Source organism: Notolepis coatsorum (assembly GCF_963971535.1).
Source record: "Notolepis coatsorum genome assembly, chromosome: 4".
NCBI classification, from domain to species: Eukaryota; Metazoa; Chordata; class Actinopteri; order Aulopiformes; family Paralepididae; genus Notolepis; species Notolepis coatsorum.
Genome location: NC_140168.1, coordinates 193,117,212 through 193,143,408, shown reverse-complemented (window position 1 = coordinate 193,143,408; position 26,197 = coordinate 193,117,212). Strand labels below are relative to the sequence as shown.

General features: G+C 49.7%; 1 protein-coding gene across 1 annotated transcript in view; it reads left to right on the top strand.

The window, feature by feature from the left end:
* Positions 1–26,197, top strand: part of pcolceb (procollagen C-endopeptidase enhancer b) — a 112,938-nt gene that overhangs the window by 74,654 nt on the left and 12,087 nt on the right. Inside the window, exons 5-7 of the mRNA XM_084311793.1 lie at positions 10,266–10,402; positions 10,908–11,494; positions 11,589–11,669. Coding sequence (XP_084167919.1) covers positions 10,266–10,402; positions 10,908–11,494; positions 11,589–11,669 — 805 coding nt within the window. The remainder of the gene's footprint in view (positions 1–10,265; positions 10,403–10,907; positions 11,495–11,588; positions 11,670–26,197) is intronic.

The window sequence follows — 26,197 nt, the reverse complement described above, 5'->3', positions numbered from 1 at the left end:
TTATTGGATAGCGCCCTAGGCTCCAGGCAGTCTCGCACTCAGACAGGTGCAAGGGGCGAGTTTGGGGCATGTCAGAACATGCCTTTGGCAGTGTATTGATTCAGGACCAAAGTGGTTAGGTTTGGAACTAGATAATCACTTAAGTATAAATATGGCGCAGGTGTGCCCAGCAGTAGTTCATCAAGTTCGTCTAAAGCAGCAGTGTGACAAGTTCGGTAACATTGAAGTGAGCAACCGTGCGTTTAGAACATGTGCGAATAGAATAGTAAAAGTGTCAGAGTTTAATGAAGTAATGTCAAGTTCGACCTAATCTAATGTGAAGTAAATAGTCGTTCATTTATTGTATATCGTGCAACCCAGTTTGTTCGTGTGTACCGTTGGACATGTACACAGGAGAATCGGCGTCGGCGATTGCAGAACCATTACTGGTTGGATTATATTGATTTGGAACGTGGTACCCGGAGAAGAGCATCGTTGATTTCCACTATCGTTTGGGATTCAACCTCGTGAGGATTACAACTCGGGCCTGCCTCGTGGACGGGGCTGGCTAGCTGTCATCAATGCCGTCGAGCATCTGGATTACAATTATTACTTTGCTGCTGATCAAGGGAGTTTACAAGGACCGACTCCTGTACCTGGAGTCTCTTTATTCCTCATTGAATCAGACGGAGTACCCGAACATTCCTCTACCCTCCAGGCCTTACACCCCGGAGGGAACCCATTGTCTCCAGTCGGTACCAGTGTTGCCCTATATAGTTACTACTATACGACAGGTGGTGTCAACTTAGACCCATCGTAGGATTCCTGCTATTCTTAGTGACTCATGCTCTTGACTGACTTTACGCATATTCTTCGCCATACAAGCGCGACCCTAATTCTCATTCTGTAACCTAACGTTGCCTAATAATAATAAATTACCCTCAAATACTATTTCCTTGTCAATGCCGTGTTCTTGTGGGTGTTCACTATCTATATTTGATGTACTGTCTGGCCAGTAATTAAAGTACATAACTAGCAGTGGTTTAATCTATCACAATCTTTAATACAGTCAGGGTTTTGTAACCCCTCAGTTACAATTGGTCCTCCGAGCCGGAGGGTATCAGTGTAATATTTAATATAATATTAATATTGACATGGCCAGCGGTGAACACTCTCCAAGCGGCTCCCCCAAGCTAGAACGCCCGCCGCGCAAACGTCAGCCACCTCCATATCTAGAGGCCTTCGCTTTCGTTTTACCCCCTAGCTTATCTAAACGGACGTTAAATACGGATAAAACGGATAGTTTAAGCATGCCCACTCCTATCGACTTGGCGGCCCTGCCAGTAGAGACCCCAGAGAGTTCAAGCGAAACTGACTTAGCTCACGGGGGGGACCAAGCGGGACATGACGTGACTATACCTCCAGACAGCGTCACCGGGATAGACCCCGGAGCGCTCCAGGATAAAGAAAGCGCTCCAGGGATAGACCCCGGTGCACAACCAACCCAAGAGCGCGTACCCGAGACAGCCCTCGGCGCGCAACCACGAGAAGAGTACCGCGCTCAAGAGATAGACTGCGGAGCGCGCCAGGAGAACAGGTCTCCACCAAGCCCTGTCAACGCCCGATCACCTCCATCGGTGTCATCCCCCAGCGAGGCTGACCAGAGACTGGCGCAAGCCTTAATCGCCACGCTGACAGCTTCAACCGAAAGAGACCGTCTCCAAGCACAGACACTTAGTGAGCGCGAACACTCTGCAGTGGAACGAGAACGCCTCCAGGCGCAACAACAGAACGAGCGAGAACGCATCCGACTAGAAGAGAGTCGCCTCCAGGCCGACACAGCGATGACCATCAGACTGGAAGAGAGGCGCCTCCAGGCTGAAGAAACCATTCAGCGAGACCGTACCAACGCGCAAGGCGATGCACAGCGCGACGCCGCCAATCCACAGCGCGAGGCGGAACGAGACCGCGCCAATGCACAGCGCGACGCCGCCAATGCACAGCGCGAAGCGGAGCGGGACCGCCTGCAGCCGCAGATGATAGAACAATTGATCCAGTGGGCTACCCCCCACTCCTCCACGCGGAGCTCCCGGAGATCATCACGACACGGGTCGAGGGCACCTTCCCCTCCCCGACACATCTACACGGGACCCAGCCAGCAGGAAGAACCTGTTCACGTCGCCGAGCCCTCTCCCCGACCAGACTACACGGGACCCAGCCAGCAGGAAGAACCTGTTCACGTCGCCGAGCCCCCTCCCCGACCGGTCCATACGGGACCCAGCCAACGGGAAGAACCGGCCTACGTCGCCGAGAGACTAAGTAGAAGACTCCAAGACCTAGCGGAGGAAGAGGAGGGATATCAAGCCCACCAGCATGAACCTACTTTGGACCAGGAGGCCCAGTACAGCCCCGACCCCAGCCCCGAGCCACTGCGTTACGAACCCCCGACCCAAACCAAGGTTGAGTTTAATACACAGTCAGCACCGAGAAGCAGCACCTGGGGGCCCGGCCTCTGGTACCCACCCAGCACTAACCCACGACCCCACGTACGGGGAGACTCGCCCAGGAGGCCTCTCCCCCTACGCTCATCGGTGTCCCAGCCATCCATGACATCTTACCTTGGCGCACCGACGTTCCCAGACTTTACGCGCGAGGACAGAGCACAGTACACGGAATTACGCATGTGTTTGGAGACTATGATGTCCGATGTCCCCGACGAGTCGTACAAATATGCCATCCTCCTCAAGCATCTCAAGGTGCCCAGAGCGCATAACATAGCGCTGGCATATTCCAACTCAAGCACCCCATACTCCGCGGCTCTGGTGGCCCTCGACCAGCGCTATGGACACATATGGGATTACGTGATCCAAGAAATACGAGATATCGACCGCCTCCCCCCAGCCAAAGACAATAGAGCACTAGATGACCTCTCTATCAAGGTACAATCCCTCGTGGGGATGCTGGGGTCACAAAAGGAGAAGGGGAGACATGAACTGTATGCAAATTCTAACATGGAGCGGATACTGGAGAAGCTCCCTCCAGCCCGTCAAGAGCGTTTTCGGCGGCAGAGAGACCACAGTGACCCCAACGGCCCAGAACCATCCCTCCTAGACCTAGCTGACTTCCTCGCCAGGGAAGTTAGCAGTCTACGATTGGACACATTCGTGTGGAGTGGCTCTGACCCTAGAGATGGACCGAGAAGGTTCAACGACAACCGCCGGGCCGTGACAGTTATGCACCAAGCCGAGGTTGAGCCACGGCAGATGAGCCACAACACCCACGTCAAGGAGAAGTGGAAGGCTGTCTGTCAGTACTGTGAAAATGAACATTGGCTGTCTCAATGTGACACCTTCAAGAGGCTGACCGCTGACGAGGTGAGTCAGAGGATCAAAGCGAACCGCCGCTGCTTCCGCTGCGCGCGCAGCCATATGGCAGCTGAGTGCCGCCTAAAGAAAAGATGCAGCAAGTGCGACGGCGCCCACCTGGAGGTCCTGCACGACAGCAACAAGCGTCCGCCAGGACAACAAAGTAGGCCCGTCACGGTGATGTACCAGGCCGAGGCGGTGTCACCACAGACCAGTCCTGAAACCACCCCCTGGTGTCCTGACTGCTGCAGCAGACACGGGGACCCACAGCACCACCCGTACTACCCCGAGTCGGCGCCACCACCGCCGAGTTACAACTCCCCCGCCAGAGAGGAATGGGAGATCGTCTGTACTTACTGCGACGGCGGACACTGGCTGGCACAGTGCGACGAATACAAGACACTGAACCCCGCCGAAATGGATCAGTGGCGTGAGACGGACCAGGCGGGCGCCGCTCACCGCGCATCACTGTGCGGGGCCCACCAGCGAAGATTAGCCAAACAAGGCAACCGACCAACAGGAGTGCTCCATGTAGACCCCAAGCATAGCGGGAGCCCCCGAGTGCTCATCAAAGTGGTCAGAGTGCTCCTGAGCTACGAGGACAAGGTCCTGGACACTTACGCCGTCCTCGATGATGGGTCTGAAAAGTCTCTCCTCCTCGCTTCCGCCGCAGCCCAGTTGGGCCTGCAGGGTACCAAAGAAACAATGACAATCCGTACTATTCAGCGAGACCTGAAAACCATAAAGGGCAAGAACGTCTCATTCACGATAGCAGCGGTCGGGCAGCCCGCGAAGCGGTACAGCATTACTAAGGCATTTACAGGCCATGACATAGGCCTGTCAAGCTACAACTACCCCATCCCACAGCTGATGGCGAAGTACGCGCACCTACGCAGACTACCTATACCGCTCATCGACGGTGCCACACCGACCCTGCTCATAGGCTCCGACCACGCGGACCTCCTTGTCCCAATCGAGGCGGCCCACATCGGACCTAAAGGATGCCCAGTCGCGGTTCAGACCCGACTGGGGTGGACGCTCCATGGCCCCCTCTACGAACTTGACAGTCAACCCACGTCTACACGCTGCCTGCACACAAAGGTGAGCGACACTGGCCACTCTCTCGTACAGCCCGTTGAGAGGCTATTGACATTAGACGAGAAGCCTGTGAGAGAACCGTGGGCTCAAGAAGAGGGAGTTCCGAACTCCACCCCCCTCAGCTGCGCTCCAAGCGACGTAGCTGACCTCAAACCCAGCACCCCAAACGACTTCTTGATGGGGCGGCCGGAACCGGCCCCTCCTCAGACGGGGTACAGACCGAACAAGAGGAACAGACGGAGGATGTGGAGACACAGCCAAGCACAGATCAACCAGTCTCAGGCCCGCTTCCTCCTAAGCTCCCTACCATCCCTTCCAGCCCGTCGGAAGCGGGTCAAGGACAGGGACAACTTAAAAGTGGACACAGTCGTTATGATCATGGACCAGTCACTACCCCGAGCTATGTGGCCGGCCGGCCGCGTAAGCAAAGTGATCACTGGTGCCGACGGAAAGGTCAGAGCGGCAGAAGTTATTGTCCAGGGGCGGACCTACACCCGACCCGTGGCGAGGCTGATAGAGTTGCCGAGGCTCCCTGACTCCCCTGATGACGATCATGACCCACTGACTTTGTAGATTGCCCTACTCCCCACAACAGACATTGAGCAGTTGACTGGACTATTAATCTGTCTCCCTTAACTAATTAGGTGCGGACTAATTAGGAGGCGGCTGTTGTGAAGGGCCAGATTAAAGTTGAGAATCTACATTTATTGTTTTATATACTTTGTATATTATTTATATATACACGGTATATCCCTTTACCTACGTTCAAACCAGAGTAATATTCGCTCTCTTTATTGGATAGCGCCCTAGGCTCCAGGCAGTCTCGCACTCAGACAGGTGCAAGGGGCGAGTTTGGGGCATGTCAGAACATGCCTTTGGCAGTGTATTGATTCAGGACCAAAGTGGTTAGGTTTGGAACTAGATAATCACTTAAGTATAAATACGGCGCAGGTGTGCCCAGCAGTAGTTCATCAAGTTCGTCTAAAGCAGCAGTGTGACAAGTTCGGTAACATTGAAGTGAGCAACCGTGCGTTTAGAACATGTGCGAATAGAATAGTAAAAGTGTCAGAGTTTAATGAAGTAACGTCAAGTTCGACCTAATCTAATGTGAAGTAAATAGTCGTTCATTTATTGTATATCGTGCAACCCAGTTTGTTCGTGTGTACCGTTGGACATGTACACAGGAGAATCGGCGTCGGCGATTGCAGGACCATTACTGGTTGGATTATATTGATTTGGAACGTGGTACCCGGAGAAGAGCATCGTTGATTTCCACTATCGTTTGGGATTCAACCTCGTGAGGATTACAACTCGGGCCTGCCTCGTGGACGGGGCTGGCTAGCTGTCATCAATGCCGTCGAGCATCTGGATTACAATTATTACTTTGCTGCTGATCAAGGGAGTTTACAAGGACCGACTCCTGTACCTGGAGTCTCTTTATTCCTCATTGAATCAGACGGAGTACCCGAACATTCCTCTACCCTCCAGGCCTTACACCCCCGGAGGGAACCCATTGTCTCCAGTCGGTACCAGTGTTGCCCTATATAGTTACTACTATACGACAGGTGGTGTCAACTTAGACCCATCGTAGGATTCCTGCTATTCTTAGTGACTCATGCTCTTGACTGACTTTACGCATATTCTTCGCCATACAAGCGCGACCCTAATTCTCATTCTGTAACCTAACGTTGCCTAATAATAATAAATTACCCTCAAATACTATTTCCTTGTCAATGCCGTGTTCTTGTGGGTGTTCACCATCTATATTTGATGTACTGTCTGGCCAGTAATTAAAGTACATAACTAGCAGTGGTTTAATCTATCACAATCTTTAATACAGTCAGGGTTTTGTAACCCCTCAGTTACAAGTATGTTTTAAAACGTGACTGGGTCCCATGGTGAAACCAGTTTACTCAGTTTGCATTCCATGGGAAAATGTTAAAGGGGAACAGCACTAAAAAAAAAAACTTTAATATGTTAATTCAATTCCTCCAGGAATACACCCCCTCCCGCACCCTCCGCTCATCCCCTACTGGACTCCTATACATCCCCAGCTCACGCCTCAGCACCATGGGTGCCCGAGCTTTCAGCTGCTCGGCTCTCAGACTCTGGAACTCCCTGCCCCCACATGTCCGACAGTCTGACTCCCTATCATCATTTATATCACAACTGAAAACCCATCTGTTTAAACTCGCATATTCACTATAACCTATGTCACTGTTCTACACCCCCTGCTGTTTGTTTGTTTTGTTATTTCAACTTCACTGTTTTATACTTCCTGTTGTTTTGTTTTGTTTTTAACCTCGACTTTTAACTGCCTTGCTTTGTTTTTATGATCTGTAAGGTGACATTGGGTGTCGTGAAAGGCGCCACCAAATACAATGTATTATTATTATTATTATTATATAATAATTATTATTATTATTATTATTATTATTATTATTATTATTATTATTATTATTATTATTATTATTATTATTATATTTCCGTGGCCTAAAAAAGTTCAATCAATATTTGTGAACATGAGCTACTCTCTCCCAAAGGAGCCAGAGAAGTAAGACTCAAACTTGTGATGTCACCAGGTATAAAGTCTGGAGCTGCTCCATTGACAATGAATGGGAGACTGATTTTGTGGACCCACGGAATGTTTGTTTTAGTTTTTATATTCAAATGAGTTTTATTCTATTCAAGATTCAAGAGGTTTATTTGTCACATACATACCAGGGCATACAGTGAAATGCGGGTGGCCATGCCCGCTTTGATTGTGCAATAATACTAAATAATAAAATAGACATAATAAACAGGTAATACTAGACATAAAATAGGCATGATAAAATAGACATGCTAAAGTCCTGAGATAATGCAATACAATGTTAGCTACGGATTTAAGGCGCTGGGTCCTATATACACTACTATACAATATACAGTTTTTACTCTATATCCTTATGCTATACTTGCTATATCTAAACTATACTATACAAGAACCACATCTGTTCTATAGTAGTGTTCTCAGTCCTGAAACGGAGAATGCACCTATGAACCCTGGGTGCTCACAGTGTCATCTAAGAAATCTTTCCCAATTCATTGGAGCAGCTTCAGACTTTATACTTGATGACATCACAAGAAAGAGTTGCTAATTTCAACCATTATCTTAAATTTCGGCGTAGTCCCCCTTTTTAAGTGCTCACGTTTAAAGTATAATAATAATAATAATAATAATAATAATAATAATAATAATAATAATAATAATAATAATAATAATAATAATAATAATAATAATAATAATAATAATAAAAATAATAATAATAATAATAATAATAATAATAATAATAATAATAATAATAATAATAATAATAATAATAATAATAATAATAATAATAATAATAATATCTTAAATTTATATAGCGCCTTTCAGGAGACCCAAGGCGCTTAACAGGAGGGGGCAGCTAAGGGAGTAAATGTGACATTAAACATTACATGTTACATTAGTGTATCAGAGATACTTTATTCACCAATCAGATGTACAGGCATTTGTCCTGGCAATGTCAACCGCTCACAGTCGGCCCCCTAGTATATACTGACAGACAGCTCAGTCGGCCCCCCAGTATGTACTGACAGACAGCTCAGTCGGCCCCCCAGTATGTACTGACAGACAGCTCAGTCGGTCCCCCAGTATATACTGACAGACAGCTCAGTCGGCCCCCCAGTATGTACTGACAGACAGCTCAGTCGGTCCCCCAGTATATACTGACAGACAGCTCAGTCGGCCCCCTAGTATATACTGACAGACAGCTCAGTCGGCCCCCTAGTATATACTGACAGACAGGCCACATGGACAACAGAAACTCATTATATAGGCCTTTTTCAAACTGGACAACGTAATTAATCTAAATGGGCCCACGTTTTATTTCTTGAAGCAGTGTTTGCTATTATCAATATGTTATCAATAGCTGACAGGAAATACACTTGGGCCTGAGCTGTCGCCCTAGCAACAGAATTCTCCTGAATGCCATACACTGCACAGAGACACCAGGACACAGGACAGACAAGACCATAATGTGAATCCTGGGCTGGCAGGATGGCCCAGAGGTAAAAGAAAAGGCCGGGCCAGTAACCGAAAGGTCGCTGGTTCAATCCCCAGCACCGACCGGAGGGTGTACTGTGAGTTGGCAACTGGGTGGCTGTTATTTAAATCTACGGTGCCCACCATCTCTGCCTTAAGGGGGCAACAGTGACTCCGGAGGTAGAGCAGTCGTCTTGTAATCCGGAGGTTCGCAGTTCGATTCACGCTCCTCCCGGGCAGCATGTCGAAGTGTCCTTGAGCAAGAAACTTAACCCGTAATTGTTCCCGTGAGCAGGTTGGCACCTTGCATGGTCACCTCCGCCGTCCGTGTGTGAATGTGTTGAGTGAATGGGTAAGATGTGAGGAACAAATTGTAAAGCGCTTTGGATAAAATCGCTTTATAAAAATGCACCATTTACCATTTAAGTGCCCTTGAGCAAGGCACTGAAGCTCAAAACCGCTCCAGGGGCTCTGCTCTACACGTAGAAGTGTCCAGAAGTTGATTAGTCCAGTGTAACGCACTAATGCGCAAACACCACATGGGTATAATGATAGATAACAGACCAATCATACTGTAAGATAATCAGGTTGCACACACTAACCAGATTAATCATCACTTTTATACTATGTAATAGTTTGCATTCTTCACGTTAAAGGTAGAATCTTTAATGCTATTAAACAACAAGCCAAAAAAGCCCTGCTTGTAATAAGTTCCTAAACCCACACGTCAGACCAAAACAAAATATGTAAAAGTGCGATACCAAGCTGGGCTCTCTTGACTAGAGGTCGCTGTTTGATGCCATTACAGATGCTACCTTTAAAGGAACACGCCAACATTTTGGGAAATTAGTTTACCGCCTTCTCCAGAGAGAGACAAGAAGATAGATACCAGTTTCCTCTCTGTGCGTTCAGTAGAAAGCTATCTGGCTGGACGTTAGCTTAGCTTAGCACAATGAATGGAAGCGGACATGGCCGGTTAGCCTTCAGGAGAAGTGTTAGTTGGACAATGCCTAGGCTAACCGGCCATGTCGCTTTCAATTAATTGTGCTAAGCTAGGCTAACGTGCAGCCAGATAGCTTTCTACTGAACGCACAGAGAGGAAACTGGTATCTATATTCTTGTCTCTCTCTAAGACAATAAGCTAATTTCCCCAAATGTTGGTGTGTTCTGTTTAAGGAAAGGAATTTCAAATATTTCTTTACCTGGGCGGCTGGGTGGCGCAGCGGACATTGCACTCGTCACCATTGCAAGAGACACCGAGTTCAAATCTGGCTGTCGTTGCCTCCGGCTTGGGCCGGCCGTCATACTGGCTCAATTGGCAGAGTCAGCAGGTGGAAGTCGATGGGTGGTAATCTGGACGTTGTGGACAGCGACTCCTACAGGTCGGTTGGGGTACGCCTGCACAGCAGAGACAGGAAATTACGGGGGTAGTGTGAGCCTCCCACACGTTACACCTCGCCAATGAGAGTCCGCGCTGGCAGGTGAAAAGATGTGACAGGCTGCCTCCTCGTGTACCGGAGGGGACACGTGATGCAAGGCTTCTATCCTCCCTACAACTGACCAGTGGGGGGCATATGCGAGCAACGTTCAAGACAGGGGAGGGGAGAATTGGAAACACGAAATTGGGATGGGAGAACAATTGAAAATAAGGAGAAAAAAGTGGATAACAAAAATATATTTCTTTACCTGAAATGTATATAGTATTATGTAACTTTGTGCATGTGTGCCTGTGTCACTGTCTACCATGATTACCGTCCCAGGTGATCGAGGTGAAGTTTCAGAAGCTGGATCTGGAGGCAGACATGTACTGTCGCTATGACTACGTGGCGTTCTTCAACGGGGGAGAGAGGGATGACTCACGGCGCATCGGGAAGTACTGCGGGAACAGGGTTCCAGGGTGAGAGGCCTAGTCATGCTCGCTGTTCCCATGGCAACAGCATAGCACACTGGTCTAAATGCCACCTCTTCATCAAATTAAATCCGTCGAGAAAAGAAAGAAAGAAAGAAAGAAAAGAACATGCGCTACCTCATACTATAGTCTACTATATACCTCTGTATGATAACATGTACCTCATACTATAGTCTACCATATACCTCTGTATGATAACATGTACAATTGTGCTGTATATACGGTATATATACGTTTATATATTTATATTTACCATATATATCCATATCTGTCTGAATATACCTGCATATAATCCTTCTATATACCTACTTATACACCTGTTTGGTTGCCAAACTTCTTTTCGTTGTACTGTACTTATGCTGTTGTATGACAATACATTTGAATCTAATCTAATCTAAGTAGATAGATAAATCCTCACACCCCTCCCTTCCTGCAATCCGACTGGTCCCCCCCCCCCCTCCCCCCTTTTCTTACCTTGTCTCCCCTCCTACAGAACCATCGTGACCAAAAGCAATGAGCTGCTGGTCCAGTTCGTGTCTGACCTCAGCGTGACCTCGGACGGCTTCATGGCGTTCTACTCCAGCGTCCCCCGGGGGTCACGAGCGGCCACCGCCGGGGGTGACATCACCCATGGGTCCAGCGTCGGCGCCGCGCCCCAGAGACCCACGGCGAAGCCCACCTCCAAACCCAGGCCGAGCCTCCGACCCAAACCCACCCTGAAAGCCCCCAAGCCCCCGCCCAGCAGACCCACCTCCAGGCCCACCGTGGCCAGGTCCACTCCAAAACCCAGACCGGCTAAACCCGCGGCCAGACCGACGCGCAAACCTAAACCCACGCACAAGCCTAAGTTTAAACCGACGCGGAAACCTGCCATCAAGACTAAGCCGACCCCTAAGCCTAAGCCTAAACCTAAGGTCAAGCCCACTCCCAAACCCAAGCCGGTGAAGCCGACGCCTAAGACCGGGGTTAAGCCTAAGCCTGGAGCTAAGCCCACGCCCAAACCCAAGATGAAGCCTAAAGTGACGGCTAAGCCTGGACCAGGCAAGACGGTGACGAGGAAGCCGCTTGTCAGCAAGAAACGTGAGTGGGATCATTTCTGATCTCCGTTTGTCGTGTTCCGTAATCGTCACCATTTTGTGTTCATACCCTGTGTGTGTGTGTGCTCTCTCAACAGCTTTACCACTGAACCCACTGTGTACACAGGCCTGTAAGAGGGCTGGCACTCTCCAGTCCAACTTCTGCCCCAGTGACTTCGGTGAGTCACATCTGCCACCGCTCTCTTTACCTCCAATGCCCTTCTATCTATCCACTATCGGCAATGTCTATAACTATCATGCACTTTGCCACCAATTACTCTTCCTTGCCTATATTACTACCTAATATACTAATGTGTCTTTACTACTATGCACTCAACACCGCAGCACCCAAGTTTCAACACTGTTTGATGAACATTGTTACTCTGCTGTAAGAGTTGTACCCTTCGTTGTACCTGTCGTACAGAAATTGTAAATTGCGTTGGATAAAATTGTCAGCTAAATGTAAATGTCTATCCATACCAGCAATGTCTATAACTATCATGCACTTTGCCACTAAATAATCTTCCTTGCCTGTATTACTACCTACTATACTAATGTGTCTTTACTACTATGCACTCAACACTGCAGCACCCAAGTTTCAACGCTGTTTGATGAACATTGAATGAATGAATGAATGAATGAATGAATGAATGAATGAATGAATGAATGAATGAATGAATGAATGAATGAATGAATGAATGAATGAATGAATGAATGAATGAATGAATGACAACTTTATTTAACAGATTGCAGAATGGGTACAATACAGTACGGCTCAATACACACAATTGTTAAGGTGATGCAGACCAGAGAAAGACGTTTGTCTTGTTTACATCAGGGTCCCCCATTTTCAATTCATAGTGACATTTATGACATACACAACATACATGACATCATGACATTTATGGCATAGGGACATACATGACATACAGGTATATAGTACTGTTACATTTGTGATATATACGATATGCAAATATACAGTACTGTTACCCATAGATAGATCCTAACAGAGAATATATACATATGATGGTGTGGGATATTGTGGATATCCTGAAGAATGTTCTCAGTCAACCGAGGCCCAGTTAATAACAAGGTTTATTAACCAGACAGATAGAAATATACACATAGTATTTAGAGAGAGAATGGCTGAGGCTCTCGCCCCAGGTGATCAGCTGAAATGACCCAGGTAGAGACCTAGAATGCTGTCGGGAGGAGTCCTATATAGCTAAAAAGGGGGGGGGACCCAGGATAGGGGACAAAGGGGAGGGGAGGGGGGTGTCTTTACATGAGAGTTAGGGAATCAATATATTATTCCACAGTTAGTCCGTTTTTCTCTTCATAATGTGGGTGAGATTAATATATAATATACCAGGATTATTTGGAACAAGCAAAATATTGAAAAGTGAATAGACATGGTATGTTATGGTTTGTAACCGACCCCAATCGCACAACACAAGACAGGTATGATGGTTTGCCAAGAAACAGATATTTATTTAGAACAGGGAAAAAGGGCACTGTCCCTTTAAGGGAGAAAACACAAAACACTGGAATAACACAAGAGGGGAAGGTAAAGTGCCTTAAAGAGGCGGGCAGGAAAAGGGAACACTATGGGAAGGTAAGGGAACGCCTAAGGGAAGGTTAAGGGAACGCCTAGGGAACAGAGGAACTAGAGACTAGGAGAACTAGGGAAAGAGGACTAGGGACTAGGAGAACTAGGGATAGAGGACTAGGGACTAGGTGGAACTAGAAGGGGAGAACTTGGGACCAGGAACTAGGTGGAACTAGAAAGGGGAGAACTAGGGAACAGAGGGGACTGAGGCCCCCGGAGGCGGGCTGGGGAACAGGGAGGAACTGGGGACAGAGGACCGCGGAGGCGGGCTGGGGACAGGGAGGAACTGGGGACTGGTGGGAAAACATCTGGGCCGCTCTGCAGAACAGAGGAGAGGGTTAATATTCAAAGGGAACAAAACAGAGCAGATGCAGAACAGTCCAAATAACAAAGTAACAAAGTAAATACTATCTTCGTGTGAACAAACACACAGTGGGAGATGAAATGTCCAAAATAATATCCACGAGAGAAACAAAACAGAGTGGGAGATGAAATGTCCAAACTAATAACTAAGTGAGAACTAAAGGAGGCAATACGCTGGGTGAGTGACATCACAATCAAAACTCACCCAGGCGTATGCGTAATGGTACAGGAACAGCAGCGGGAACGGGGGCAAGAGGCATTACGCTGAGTGAGTGACATCACAATCAAAACTCACCCAGGCGTATGCGTAAAGGTACAGGGACAGCAGCGGGAACGGGGGCAAGGGCACTACGCTGAGTGAGTGACATCACAATCAAAACTCACCCAGGCGTATGCGTAAAGGTACAGGGAACAGCAGCGGGAACGGGGGCAAGGGCACTACGCTGAGTGAGTGACATCACAATCAAAACTCACCCAGGCGTATGCGTAAAGGTACAGGGACAGCAGCGGGAACGGGGGCAAGGGCACTACGCTGAGTGAGTGACATCACAATCAAAACTCACCCAGGCGTATGCGTAAAGGTACAGGGACAGCAGCGGGAACGAGGGCATCGCCACCGGGTGGCTGGCTGTCCGAGCCGAGGGACAGAGTGCTGGAACAGTGGCGGTGGCGAGGGTGTCGTCCACCGGGTAGCCGACTGTCGGAGCCGAGGAACAGAGTGCGCGCCACACCTTGGTGTGCGCGTCGGAACAGAGAGCTGGAACAGTGGCGGTGGCGAGGGTGTCGTCCACCGGGTAGCCGACTGTCGGAGCCGAGGAACAGAGTGCGCGCCACACCTTGGTGTGCGCGTCGGAACAGAGAGCTGGAACAGTGGCGGTGGCGAGGGTGTCGTCCACCGGGTAGCCGACTGTCGGAGCCGAGGAACAGAGTGCGCGCCACACCTTGGTGTGCGCGTCGGAACAGTGGCGGTGGCGAGGGTGTCGTCCACCGGGTAGCCGCTGTCGGAGCCGAGGAACAGAGTGCGCGCCACACCTTGGTGTGCGCGTCGGAACCGAGAGACGCCTCGGGGTGCGTCTGCGAGGAGGAGTGTGCCAAGCACGAAGGTCTGGAAGATGCGCGTCGGCGCGCTGAGGTCTGGGGAGCGTGCCAAGCTCGAAGGTCTGGAAGATGCGCGTCTGTGCGCTGGTACGGAGGAGCGTGCCAAGCTCGAAGGTCTGGAAGATGCGCGTCAGTGCGCTGGTACGGAGGAGCGTGCCAAGCTCGAAGGTCTGGAAGATGCGCGTCTGTGCGCTGGTACGGAGGAGCGTGCCAAGCTCGAAGGTCTGAAGTGGAACACTGGAATACCTCCCGTAGAGGATTAGAGAGCGCAGTACAGTGTCTCCCTCCAGGCAAACGGCGGCAGGTGGCGAAGGCTTGAGCGCATCTGGCGCGCTGGTCTGGAGTGGAACACTGGAATACCTCCCGTAGAGAATTAGAGAGCGCAGTACAATGTCTCCCTCCAGGCAAACGGCGACAGGTGGCCAAAGCCCTTGAAGATGCGCGTTGCGCGCTGGTGACTGGAGAGCGTGCCAAGCCCGAGGGTCCGGGAGATGCGCGTTGGTCTAGATGTGCGTCAGGACGAACAGCTGCGCTGGGGTCTGCAGTGGAGCGCTGGGGTGCCTCCCGTGGAAGTTACAGGGAGCGCAGAACAGTCTCCTCCACAGGCTACGGCGACAGCAGACGAAGGCTGGAGCAAACATCTCAAGGCTGGAGAGATCCATCTTACAGCATTGGTAGACCAGAGGATCTCCCGAAAGAGTCTAGATGTTAGAGGAAATGACTCAGCATGAATACAACACGACCCCACGCCGAAACGAGGGGAAGAGCCCTGGTATTTAAAGCCCACAGGGGAACTAATTAGCCTGCCACCACAGGTGCGAGAGGTAATTGATAATAGTCCAGGTGTGGCCACTGAGAGTAAACAAGAGTAAAGAACGAGAGGGTGGGGGCTAGAGAGAGTGAGTGAGAAGGGAATTTCTAACAGTAGGCTTTAAAGAAACAGAGAAAAGGTGGTGAGCAGCGGGCAAAACCTCACAGTACCCCCCCCTCAACGGGAGCCACCCGGCGACCCAAAACAAATACAGACAGAGTGGCAGGGGGCAAAACAAGAGGTACTGGCCAAGCCAGCAGGGGAAGCCACCACAAGAGTGGGGCTAGCAAAAGAAACAGGGTCGCCGAGGGGTAACTAGGGTAGCAGAGGGGCAACTGGTCTAGAGGAACTGGGTCTAGAGAACTAGTCTAGCGAACTGGGCAAGAGAACTGGTCTAGAGAACTGGTTTAGAGAACTGGTCTAGAGAACTGGTCTAGAGGAACTGGTCTAGAGGAACTGGGTCTAGAGAACTGGTCTAGAGCAACTGGTCTAGAGGAACTGAGGGGCAAGCAGGGTAGCTAAGGGGTAACCATGGAAGCACCGGGAAAGGGCTAGCAGAGGGAAGGTTAGCTGCCAGGGCACTGATAGCTACAGGGCCTATGCTAGCTGTACTGCTACATCAACATAGAGGCTGCGCAAGCTGCCGGAGCCAGGCTAGCAGAGGGAAAGGGTAGCTGCCAGGGCACTGATAGCTACAGGGCCTATGCTAGCTGTACTGCTACATCAACATAGAGGCTGCGCTAGCTGCCGGAGCTAGGCTGGCAGACAGGGCTGGACCAGCATGAGAGCACAAGCTAGCTGGAAGGACAGTCCTAGCTGTGTGAGAAAAACTGACCTTGCTAGCTGAAAGGGCAGTCCTAGCAGTGGGATAAACTACACAAAAAAGTGGAGGCCATGCAGAGGGACCGGGTTAGCTGCTTGGGCCTGGCTAGCTACAGGGCCTATGCCAGCTGCAAGGCTGCATTAACATAGAGGCTGTGCTAACAGCCGGGGCCAAGCTAGCAGACCGGGGCCATGCAGAGGGAAACTGGGTTAGCCGCCAGGGCATGGCTAGCTACAGGGCCTATGCCAGCAGCAAGGGCTGCATAAACATAGAGGCTGTGCTAGCAGCCGGGGCTAAGCTAGCAGACAGGGGCTCTGCTGAGGGACTGGGTTAGCTGCCAGGGCATGGCTAGCTACAGGGGGGTCAAACAGGGCAAAACGGGAAGCAAAAAGGGGAGCTAACCGGGGAGACTAACAAGCTAAACAGGGGAGTAACAGGCTAACAAGGGAGCTAAACAGGACTAACAAGGAAGCTAAACTGGGCTAACAGGGCTAACAGGGGAGCTAGAGGGGACAAGAAAAAAAAAGGCAAACTCAACATACACAGTCTGTGCTGGCTGGGGTCGTAGACTTGGTGGGGTCGTACTGTTATGGTTTGTAACCGACCCCAATCGCACAACACAAGACAGGTATGATGGTTTGCCAAGAAACAGATATTTATTTAGAACAGGGAAAAAGGGCACTGTCCCTTTAAGGGAGAAAACACAAAACACTGGAATAACACAAGAGGGGAAGGTAAAGTGCCTTAAAGAGGCGGGCAGGAAAAGGGAACACTATGGGAAGGTAAGGGAACGCCTAAGGGAAGGTTAAGGGAACGCCTAGGGAACAGAGGAACTAGAGACTAGGAGAACTAGGGAAAGAGGACTAGGGACTAGGAGAACTAGGGATAGAGGACTAGGGACTAGGTGGAACTAGAAGGGGAGAACTTGGGACCAGGAACTAGGTGGAACTAGAAAGGGGAGAACTAGGGAACAGAGGGGACTGAGGCCCGCGGAGGCGGGCTGGGGAACAGGGAGGAACTGGGGACAGAGGACCGCGGAGGCGGGCTGGGGACAGGGAGGAACTGGGGACTGGTGGGAAAACATCTGGGCCGCTCTGCAGAACAGAGGAGAGGGTTAATATTCAAAGGGAACAAAACAGAGCAGATGCAGAACAGTCCAAATAACAAAGTAACAAAGTAAATACTATCTTCGTGTGAACAAACACACAGTGGGAGATGAAATGTCCAAAATAATATCCACGAGAGAAACAAAACAGAGTGGGAGATGAAATGTCCAAACTAATAACTAAGTGAGAACTAAAGGAGGCAATACGCTGGGTGAGTGACATCACAATCAAAACTCACCCAGGCGTATGCGTAATGGTACAGGAACAGCAGCGGGAACGGGGGCAAGAGGCATTACGCTGAGTGAGTGACATCACAATCAAAACTCACCCAGGCGTATGCGTAAAGGTACAGGGACAGCAGCGGGAATGGGGGCAAGGGCACTACGCTGAGTGAGTGACATCACAATCAAAACTCACCCAGGCGTATGCGTAAAGGTACAGGGAACAGCAGCGGGAACGGGGGCAAGGGCACTACGCTGAGTGAGTGACATCACAATCAAAACTCACCCAGGCGTATGCGTAAAGGTACAGGGACAGCAGCGGGAACGGGGGCAAGGGCACTACGCTGAGTGAGTGACATCACAATCAAAACTCACCCAGGCGTATGCGTAAAGGTACAGGGACAGCAGCGGGAACGAGGGCATCGCCACCGGGTGGCTGGCTGTCCGAGCCGAGGGACAGAGTGCTGGAACAGTGGCGGTGGCGAGGGTGTCGTCCACCGGGTAGCCGACTGTCGGAGCCGAGGAACAGAGTGCGCGCCACACCTTGGTGTGCGCGTCGGAACAGAGAGCTGGAACAGTGGCGGTGGCGAGGGTGTCGTCCACCGGGTAGCCGACTGTCGGAGCCGAGGAACAGAGTGCGCGCCACACCTTGGTGTGCGCGTCGGAACAGAGAGCTGGAACAGTGGCGGTGGCGAGGGTGTCGTCCACCGGGTAGCCGACTGTCGGAGCCGAGGAACAGAGTGCGCGCCACACCTTGGTGTGCGCGTCGGAACAGTGGCGGTGGCGAGGGTGTCGTCCACCGGGTAGCCGCTGTCGGAGCCGAGGAACAGAGTGCGCGCCACACCTTGGTGTGCGCGTCGGAACCGAGAGACGCCTCGGGGTGCGTCTGCGAGGAGGAGTGTGCCAAGCACGAAGGTCTGGAAGATGCGCGTCGGCGCGCTGAGGTCTGGGGAGCGTGCCAAGCTCGAAGGTCTGGAAGATGCGCGTCTGTGCGCTGGTACGGAGGAGCGTGCCAAGCTCGAAGGTCTGGAAGATGCGCGTCAGTGCGCTGGTACAGAGGAGCGTGCCAAGCTCGAAGGTCTGGAAGATGCGCGTCTGTGCGCTGGTACGGAGGAGCGTGCCAAGCTCGAAGGTCTGAAGTGGAACACTGGAATACCTCCCGTAGAGGATTAGAGAGCGCAGTACAGTGTCTCCCTCCAGGCAAACGGCGGCAGGTGGCGAAGGCTTGAGCGCATCTGGCGCGCTGGTCTGGAGTGGAACACTGGAATACCTCCCGTAGAGAATTAGAGAGCGCAGTACAATGTCTCCCTCCAGGCAAACGGCGACAGGTGGCCAAAGCCCTTGAAGATGCGCGTTGCGCGCTGGTGACTGGAGAGCGTGCCAAGCCCGAGGGTCCGGGAGATGCGCGTTGGTCTAGATGTGCGTCAGGACGAACAGCTGCGCTGGGGTCTGCAGTGGAGCGCTGGGGTGCCTCCCGTGGAAGTTACAGGGAGCGCAGAACAGTCTCCTCCACAGGCTACGGCGACAGCAGACGAAGGCTGGAGCAAACATCTCAAGGCTGGAGAGATCCATCTTACAGCATTGGTAGACCAGAGGATCTCCCGAAAGAGTCTAGATGTTAGAGGAAATGACTCAGCATGAATACAACACGACCCCACGCCGAAACGAGGGGAAGAGCCCTGGTATTTAAAGCCCACAGGGGAACTAATTAGCCTGCCACCACAGGTGCGAGAGGTAATTGATAATAGTCCAGGTGTGGCCACTGAGAGTAAACGAGAGTAAAGAACGAGAGGGTGGGGGCTAGAGAGAGTGAGTGAGAAGGGAATTTCTAACAGTAGGCTTTAAAGAAACAGAGAAAAGGTGGTGAGCAGCGGGCAAAACCTCACATGGTAAAAGAATGAGATCGCTGTAATCCATCGGTTATCGGATAATGAATGAATAGAAAACAATTAAAAGAATGAACATTTTGGCCAATGTGATCTGTTGGTTTACCGGATTATTGAATGAAAATCAATTCAAATCCTTAATCTGGTGGTTGGCATAACAGTTTAAAATAGAAATATTTACATACGTGATTCATGACATGATTGACTGGACTAAGGTCTGTGTGTTATTTTGATATCAGAGATGTGGGAATAGATATCACCCTTTTCTTTTATTAATAATGGTCTGATTTAACCACTCAAATACCTATATCAGTGAGTGGTCCTCAACTCTGATATCAAACAACAAACAACATAATCATTAGAAGCTATAGCTGTGCACCAATCTAGGCCTGGCACTTATCTCCAGTCATTCTCATCGTGAATCAGACATTTAAGTGTTAACTATGTGTCTTCATGATAATATCAATGGGAGCTAAAATCATGGTCGTACATTACAAACATAGTAATACTAAATCACATTCTTAGTTCATAATTTTCCAGATACATATGCAATTTGTGACACAGTTCTTGTTTGTGAAGGCATGAATCTGACAGATGTCGCTTCGCTGTTGACACGCTGTTCTCTGCCAGGGGTGTGTCCTTCTGTGGTGGTCTGTTGTGTGTTGAATGTATCGTACATTCAGTCGATGTTTCTGTGAGTCTGTCGTGTGGCAGCGCCAGACAGTACGACAGTAATCTAAAAAGAAAAAAATAACAATGTGGACAATATGTGCTAGGCCTGTTTTACTGCAAGTGGTTAGGCGTTTCTTGTGTGTTCAGGTCGCCATCCACTCCTTGTCTTTGCGGTACCACTTGATGGAGGGCGAGGGTTTGCCGGTGTAGCGGCCAGTCAGCAGGACGTTCTCTCGCACACGGATGACAATCTTATCATCGGAATCCACCTTGATGGTCGGGGCTCTAGTTCCCTTCTGCAGGTGATGGGTTTGGTCTGCCGTGGGTCGCCGGGGTGAGGCCGCATGTCGTCCTTCCTGTCTGTGCTCCCCTTCCTTGGGGACGTCTGTGTCGTGTGGGCTGGGTTGGATGGCGGCTCTCTCACGGTTGCTGTCGTCGCCCTGGTTGTGTCCGCAGCTCCTTGGCGGTGTCTTTCGTGGTCCTCTGCTGTTGTGGGTCGCTCTGGTCTCTGGGTTGTGTTCCTCTTTGCCTGGTCCCGCCGTCATTCGTGGTTCAGGTCAATCACGAGTCACTCCTTCTCACTCGTCATGTCCTCTCACCAATATGATCTGAGGATGATAAAAACCTGCCTTAGATAATCCCTTACATAAATGATTCATCGCCTTTCTGCTAAAGAGGAAAATCATTTAGGGTTAACTCAATTCATTGTAACACCATCATGCATTTTATATCATCTGGATCTGATCTTTGCATGGAATCAGACAAAACTTGTATTTTATCTTTATAATCTGTGATGTCAAATTGAAGCCGATCTTACCTCAGGCCGCGTACGATGGGTGTGCTTCAGGATACTTACCTCGCCATGACTTCTCTGGCGTTCTTCACATCTCAGTGTGGCTCATCATATTAGCATGGGGGGGGAAATAAAATTCTAGGCAGCCGGTTATTTTTGCATGAAAAACAATTATTCGTTTTCTCATCTAACCCTAACTAACCTTATTGTCATGCACTTGTCCTAATAACTAACCTACACTGTAGCACTCAACACTTTGATGAACATTGTTACTCAGCTGATAGAGTTGTGCCCTTCCTGGTGACCTGTCGCACAGAACCTGTAAGTCGATTTGGATAAAAGCGTCAGCTAAAAATGACCAATGTAAATGTACACCTTGTACATGTTGATAATCATTGTGTACCTACCTGGTGGTTTGATATTTGCAGTTATGGAAAGTACTTGAAATAGCAAGGATGTAGTGGTTATAAGCAGAGAATAGAAGGAGTATAGCATGCAAGTTAAGTTGTTTTCATCATTAATCTTTCATCTTGGGCACTTCTACTTTGTCTGGTTTAAATCAGAAATCATATCTCTAATTCGTGTGCCTTCTTGAAAAGAGAGATGATGAAAACAACTGGTTAGTTATTCTGTTAGTATGGGAAATAGGTAGCCTTTCATAACTGCAATATCATCACGTGACCTGTGTCTAATTCATGTTAAATAAATGAACAAGGATATGTTCATTTTAAAACATTGCATTCATACTATACTTTAAGTTGAGTCTCTAGGTGTGGTCAGAGACCTCGCTAGCTATTTGCATTGTCTTTCAGCTCCACATCATCCTCAGCTGATTCTCGTGTTCAAATGTAGATTGGCTCTCGCCCCAGGTGATCAACTGAAATGACCCAGGTAGAGACCTAGAATGTGTCGGGAGGAGTCCTATATAGTTAAAAAGGGGGGGGGGGGGTCCCATTTGATAGGTCAAATGGGTGGGGGGGGAACACAGGATAGGGGACAAATGGGAGGGGAGGGGGGTGTCTTTACATATATATATATACATATATACGTACAAATATACATACGGTGGGGAGAGAATATATACATTAGGAGGGGGTGGGGGGGTTTGGACATTTACGGTGGCCAGTTTAGAATTGCAGCCTCCCGTAGGTGCTCTTTAAGAGTGGTTTTGAATGTGGGTAGGGATTCACATCTTTTTACGGCTGTGGGTAGGCCGTTCCACGTTGTTGTGGCATAATTGCGAAAAGTTTTTAGTCCCTTGTTTGTGCCGAATCTGGGTTGCACATGATTTGTGGAACTCCCTCTGGTGTTGTGGGCATGGTATTCACTGACCTTTGGGAAGTATTTCGACATGTACATGGGTACCTGTGTGGTGTAGTGTATCTTGTAGACTAGGCCAATTGCAAGTTGCTCTACTCTGTCGTCTACTCTAAGCCATCCTAGGTAGTCAAAGTGGGCAGGGGTGAGGTGGGTTCTAGGAGTAAGGTAAAGTAGTAGTCTGACCAGTTTGTTTTGTGATGTTTGTAATCGTGGTGAGAGCAGGCAACTGCACCTCCTCATCCATCACGCTCAACATAGGGGCCCCCCCAGGGCTGTGTTCTGAGTCCCCTCCTCTACTCGCTATACACACACGACTGTGTGGCACAGTGGAACAACAACACAATCATCAAATTTGCTGACAACACAGTAGTGGTGGGCCTGATCTCTGCCAATGATGAGAGAACCTACCTGGAAGAGGTAAAGAATCTGTCGCAGTGGTGTCAGGAGAACTGCCTCTCCCTGAACGTCAGCAAAACAAAAGAGATGATTGTGGACTTTAGGAGGTCGGGGGTCAGGGACTACAGCCCCCTCAGCATCGACGGGGCACCGGTTGAGAGAGTGAACAGTTTTAAGTACCTCGGAGTCCACATATCCGAGGACTTGACATGGACCACACACATTGACAGTGTTATCAAGAAGGCACGGCAACGCCTCTACTTCCTTAGGCGCCTAAGGAAGTTCCAAGTGAGTCAGAAGATCCTTAAGAACTTCTACTCATGCACAATAGAGAGCATCCTGACTGGCAATATCACCTCCTGGTTTGGGGATAGCACCGCACACGACCGTAGCAGACTACAGAGAGTGGCCCGTTCACCCGAACGCACAATTGGAGGTGGGCTTCCCACTCTCCAAGACATTTACAACAAGCGGTGCATGGGTAAGGCTAAGAGAATAATCAAAGACTCCAGCCACCCAAACAACTGCCTCTTTGAACTGCTGCAGTCAGGCAAGCGATACCGGAGTCTCATGGCAAGCACAGAGATACTCAGAAGAAGCTTCTATCCTCAGGCCATCAGGATGCTAAATGACAATAACACTATGTAACAACCATCAAATACACTCACAGCACAGTCATCCACACGCACACACTCACTTTAAACAAACAACTCACTGCAGCACCCACTTTAGACACTTAACACACTTTATATTTATTGGTAAAGAATTTGCACTACAACTCATACCTCATTACACCTTACTGTAAATTGTACCTAAATTGTACCTCATCCCATTTCTGCATTGTACTGTATTGTATTGTAACTCAGTTACTTTTCTACTCTGGATTGTATATTGTATATATGTATATGTTGTGAAGGATCAGATTAAACCGAATATGTATATTTATTTATATATATATATTTAATTGTATTTGTATATCGTTTGATATCCCCTGTATATTCCTTGTACAATATGCATTGAATATCCCCGTTTCTACTAAACAGCCCATAATAGTTTCATTCTACCATTGGACGAGAACCTGGCGCCAGGTTGCCATACCCCTAGGTCCAAGTTCAATCGTGCCGCCTAACATGTCGAGGCAAACCCCCGGTTCCGCGCAGTAATATGTCGGGCGAAATACGTGTGGTACTATTTGTTCATAGCGCATATATATATGGCGCTCGTAAAGTAGAACTTTCTTTTTAGTCCAGTTCTTTACCCTCCAACAGAGTGACAGACGCAAAAGCCTCCCCACGACGCACGTGCGGTGTAGTAAGGCCTACTTGGCCCAGAATAGGCATTGAGATATCGTGTAGATTAATAGTTGAATGGTCATAGTTTGGCACCATACCGTCGAGTTGGACGTATTCTATTAAGCTAATAATAGTCTATTTATGTATGGTGCATCGTTCGGTTAGAGTTCTACAGTTATCAGCACCCCCATCGTTCCTGACGTTATCTGGACGCTTAACCAGGCTGGTCAGAACCCTAGTGGTGATTGCATCCGAGGAGCTCCGGGCCAAGAGCGACTGGACCTGTATATTGGATTACTCTACCCAGACGACGGCGAGCCTTCCACGGCTTGGATTATGCTTTGTGTGCTTTGATTATTCCATGGATAAAGGCCAACACTGCTGAGTGTTGGAATTACCCCCCGGAGAGGACTCCAGGTGAGACGGCGCTCTACACGTGAGGTCGCCTCACGTCTCTCCGTTGTGGACCGGCAGATACCGTTCCACAGAGGGTCCAGCTGTATTCGTCTGCGGCCCGAGGTTCTGTGGGCACCGTGTCCAAGACTTTGGATTCTCCCAAGACACCGTCGGCCAGATGGGATACCGCCAGCGGCTTCTCTAACCCCCTCCTCCTACTGTCTTACAACCAGCGGGACCCCCCCCCCCCCTTAGTGTATCCAGCTATAATCATTTAAGTACCATCGCTATCGTTTCCTAAATATTCCAGGTTGTATACTTACTCCCTGCGCAACCAGAGATTGGACATTCAATGTTGATTTACCTACGAATACTCATTTGCCATAAAAGTGCATATTCCATATTTCAAATCATAAATGTAATTAAGTGATCGTTGTATACACCCTTTGCTGTATTAAACTTTCGATTTGGTACATTTGTGTTGGTTCGTTTCATCAGGTGGGAAAGTGTTCATCATACTTATATCTTGTACTGGGTGGCCAGAAGTTAAAGTACATGAGGTAGTGGTATTAAATATCATATCTAACAATACAGTCAGGGAATTGTACCCCTCAGTTACAATTGGTCCTTCGAGCCGGAGGGTAACTAGTGTAATATTAATATAGTGTTATTAATATCGAAATGGCCTATGATGAACACTCCACGAAACGATCCTCCTAACCTAGAACGCCCGTGGCGCAGACGACAGACACCTCAGTACTTAGAGGCTTACACTGTCAGTCAACTACCTAGCCTTCGACAAACGGTAAACGCGGTAAAAGTAGAAAGTAAAATTATGTCTGACCTTAATGAGCAGGTTTCCCCGACCACAGAGGCCCTAGTAGGTCCTAATGTAACTGACCAAGCTCACGGTGGGGACCAGGAGGGAGCTGACATGCCTTTACCCCCCGCCACTACTCAAGAAGTAGTCCCCGAACAGCCCCGGGAGGAAGACAACCCTACAGAGAGAGAACTCTGCACGGAAGAAGAGGAGGAGAGCGCAGAGGAAATAGAGCTCCAGGACTCCCCAACGAGTACCCCCAGGAGCGGCTCACGCAGGAGCGGCTCACCTCCACAACCGCCTTCCCCCAGAGAAGCGGCGAGGATGCTACGACAGGCGTTCCTCGTCCGCCTGACAGCCTCTACCGAACGCGATCGACTTCAGGGTGAACGCGACCGTCTCCAAGCACAGGCGCTTAGCGAGCACGAACATTTTACTATTGAAAGAGAACGCCTCCAAGCGCAGCGACGGAGCGAAGAAGAGCGCATACGCCGGGAGATGAGACACCGGGAGATGAGACGCCTTCAGACGGAAATTAATATGGTAAGAGACCGGGCCGCAGCAGAGCGCGCCGCCGCCGGAGCCCAGCGCGTCGCTGACTATGCCCAAAGAGAAGCAGAGCGCGCCGCCGCCGAAGCCCAGCGCGTCGCTGACTATGCCCAAAGAGAAGCAGAGCGCGCCGCCGCCGAAGCCCAGCGCGCCGCTGACTATGCCCAAAGAGAAGCAGAGCGCAACATCGATCTCATCCAGCGCCAAGCCGAGCGCGACAGACTACAAGCCGAGCGCGACAAGTTAATGGCGCAGCTAAGGAAGCGGCTGATGATCCCCAGGGCAACACCCTCTCCCTCCACCAGGGGTTCAAGGAACTCGTCGAGACAACGGTCAAGAGCAGCGCCTCCTAAACGAGCAAGCGACCCTGAACTTGACCAACAGACAAAGCCCCCTTCCCAGACCGGTCCAAGCGAGACCCAGCTACAAGGAAGGAGCGGCATACACTGCGGAGAAGCAAGATAAACGATTACAGGATCTGGAAGATCTGATAGAGGAAGAAGAGGGAGAAGAGGAGAACCAAGCCCGACGACAGCACAGTACTCCACCGGA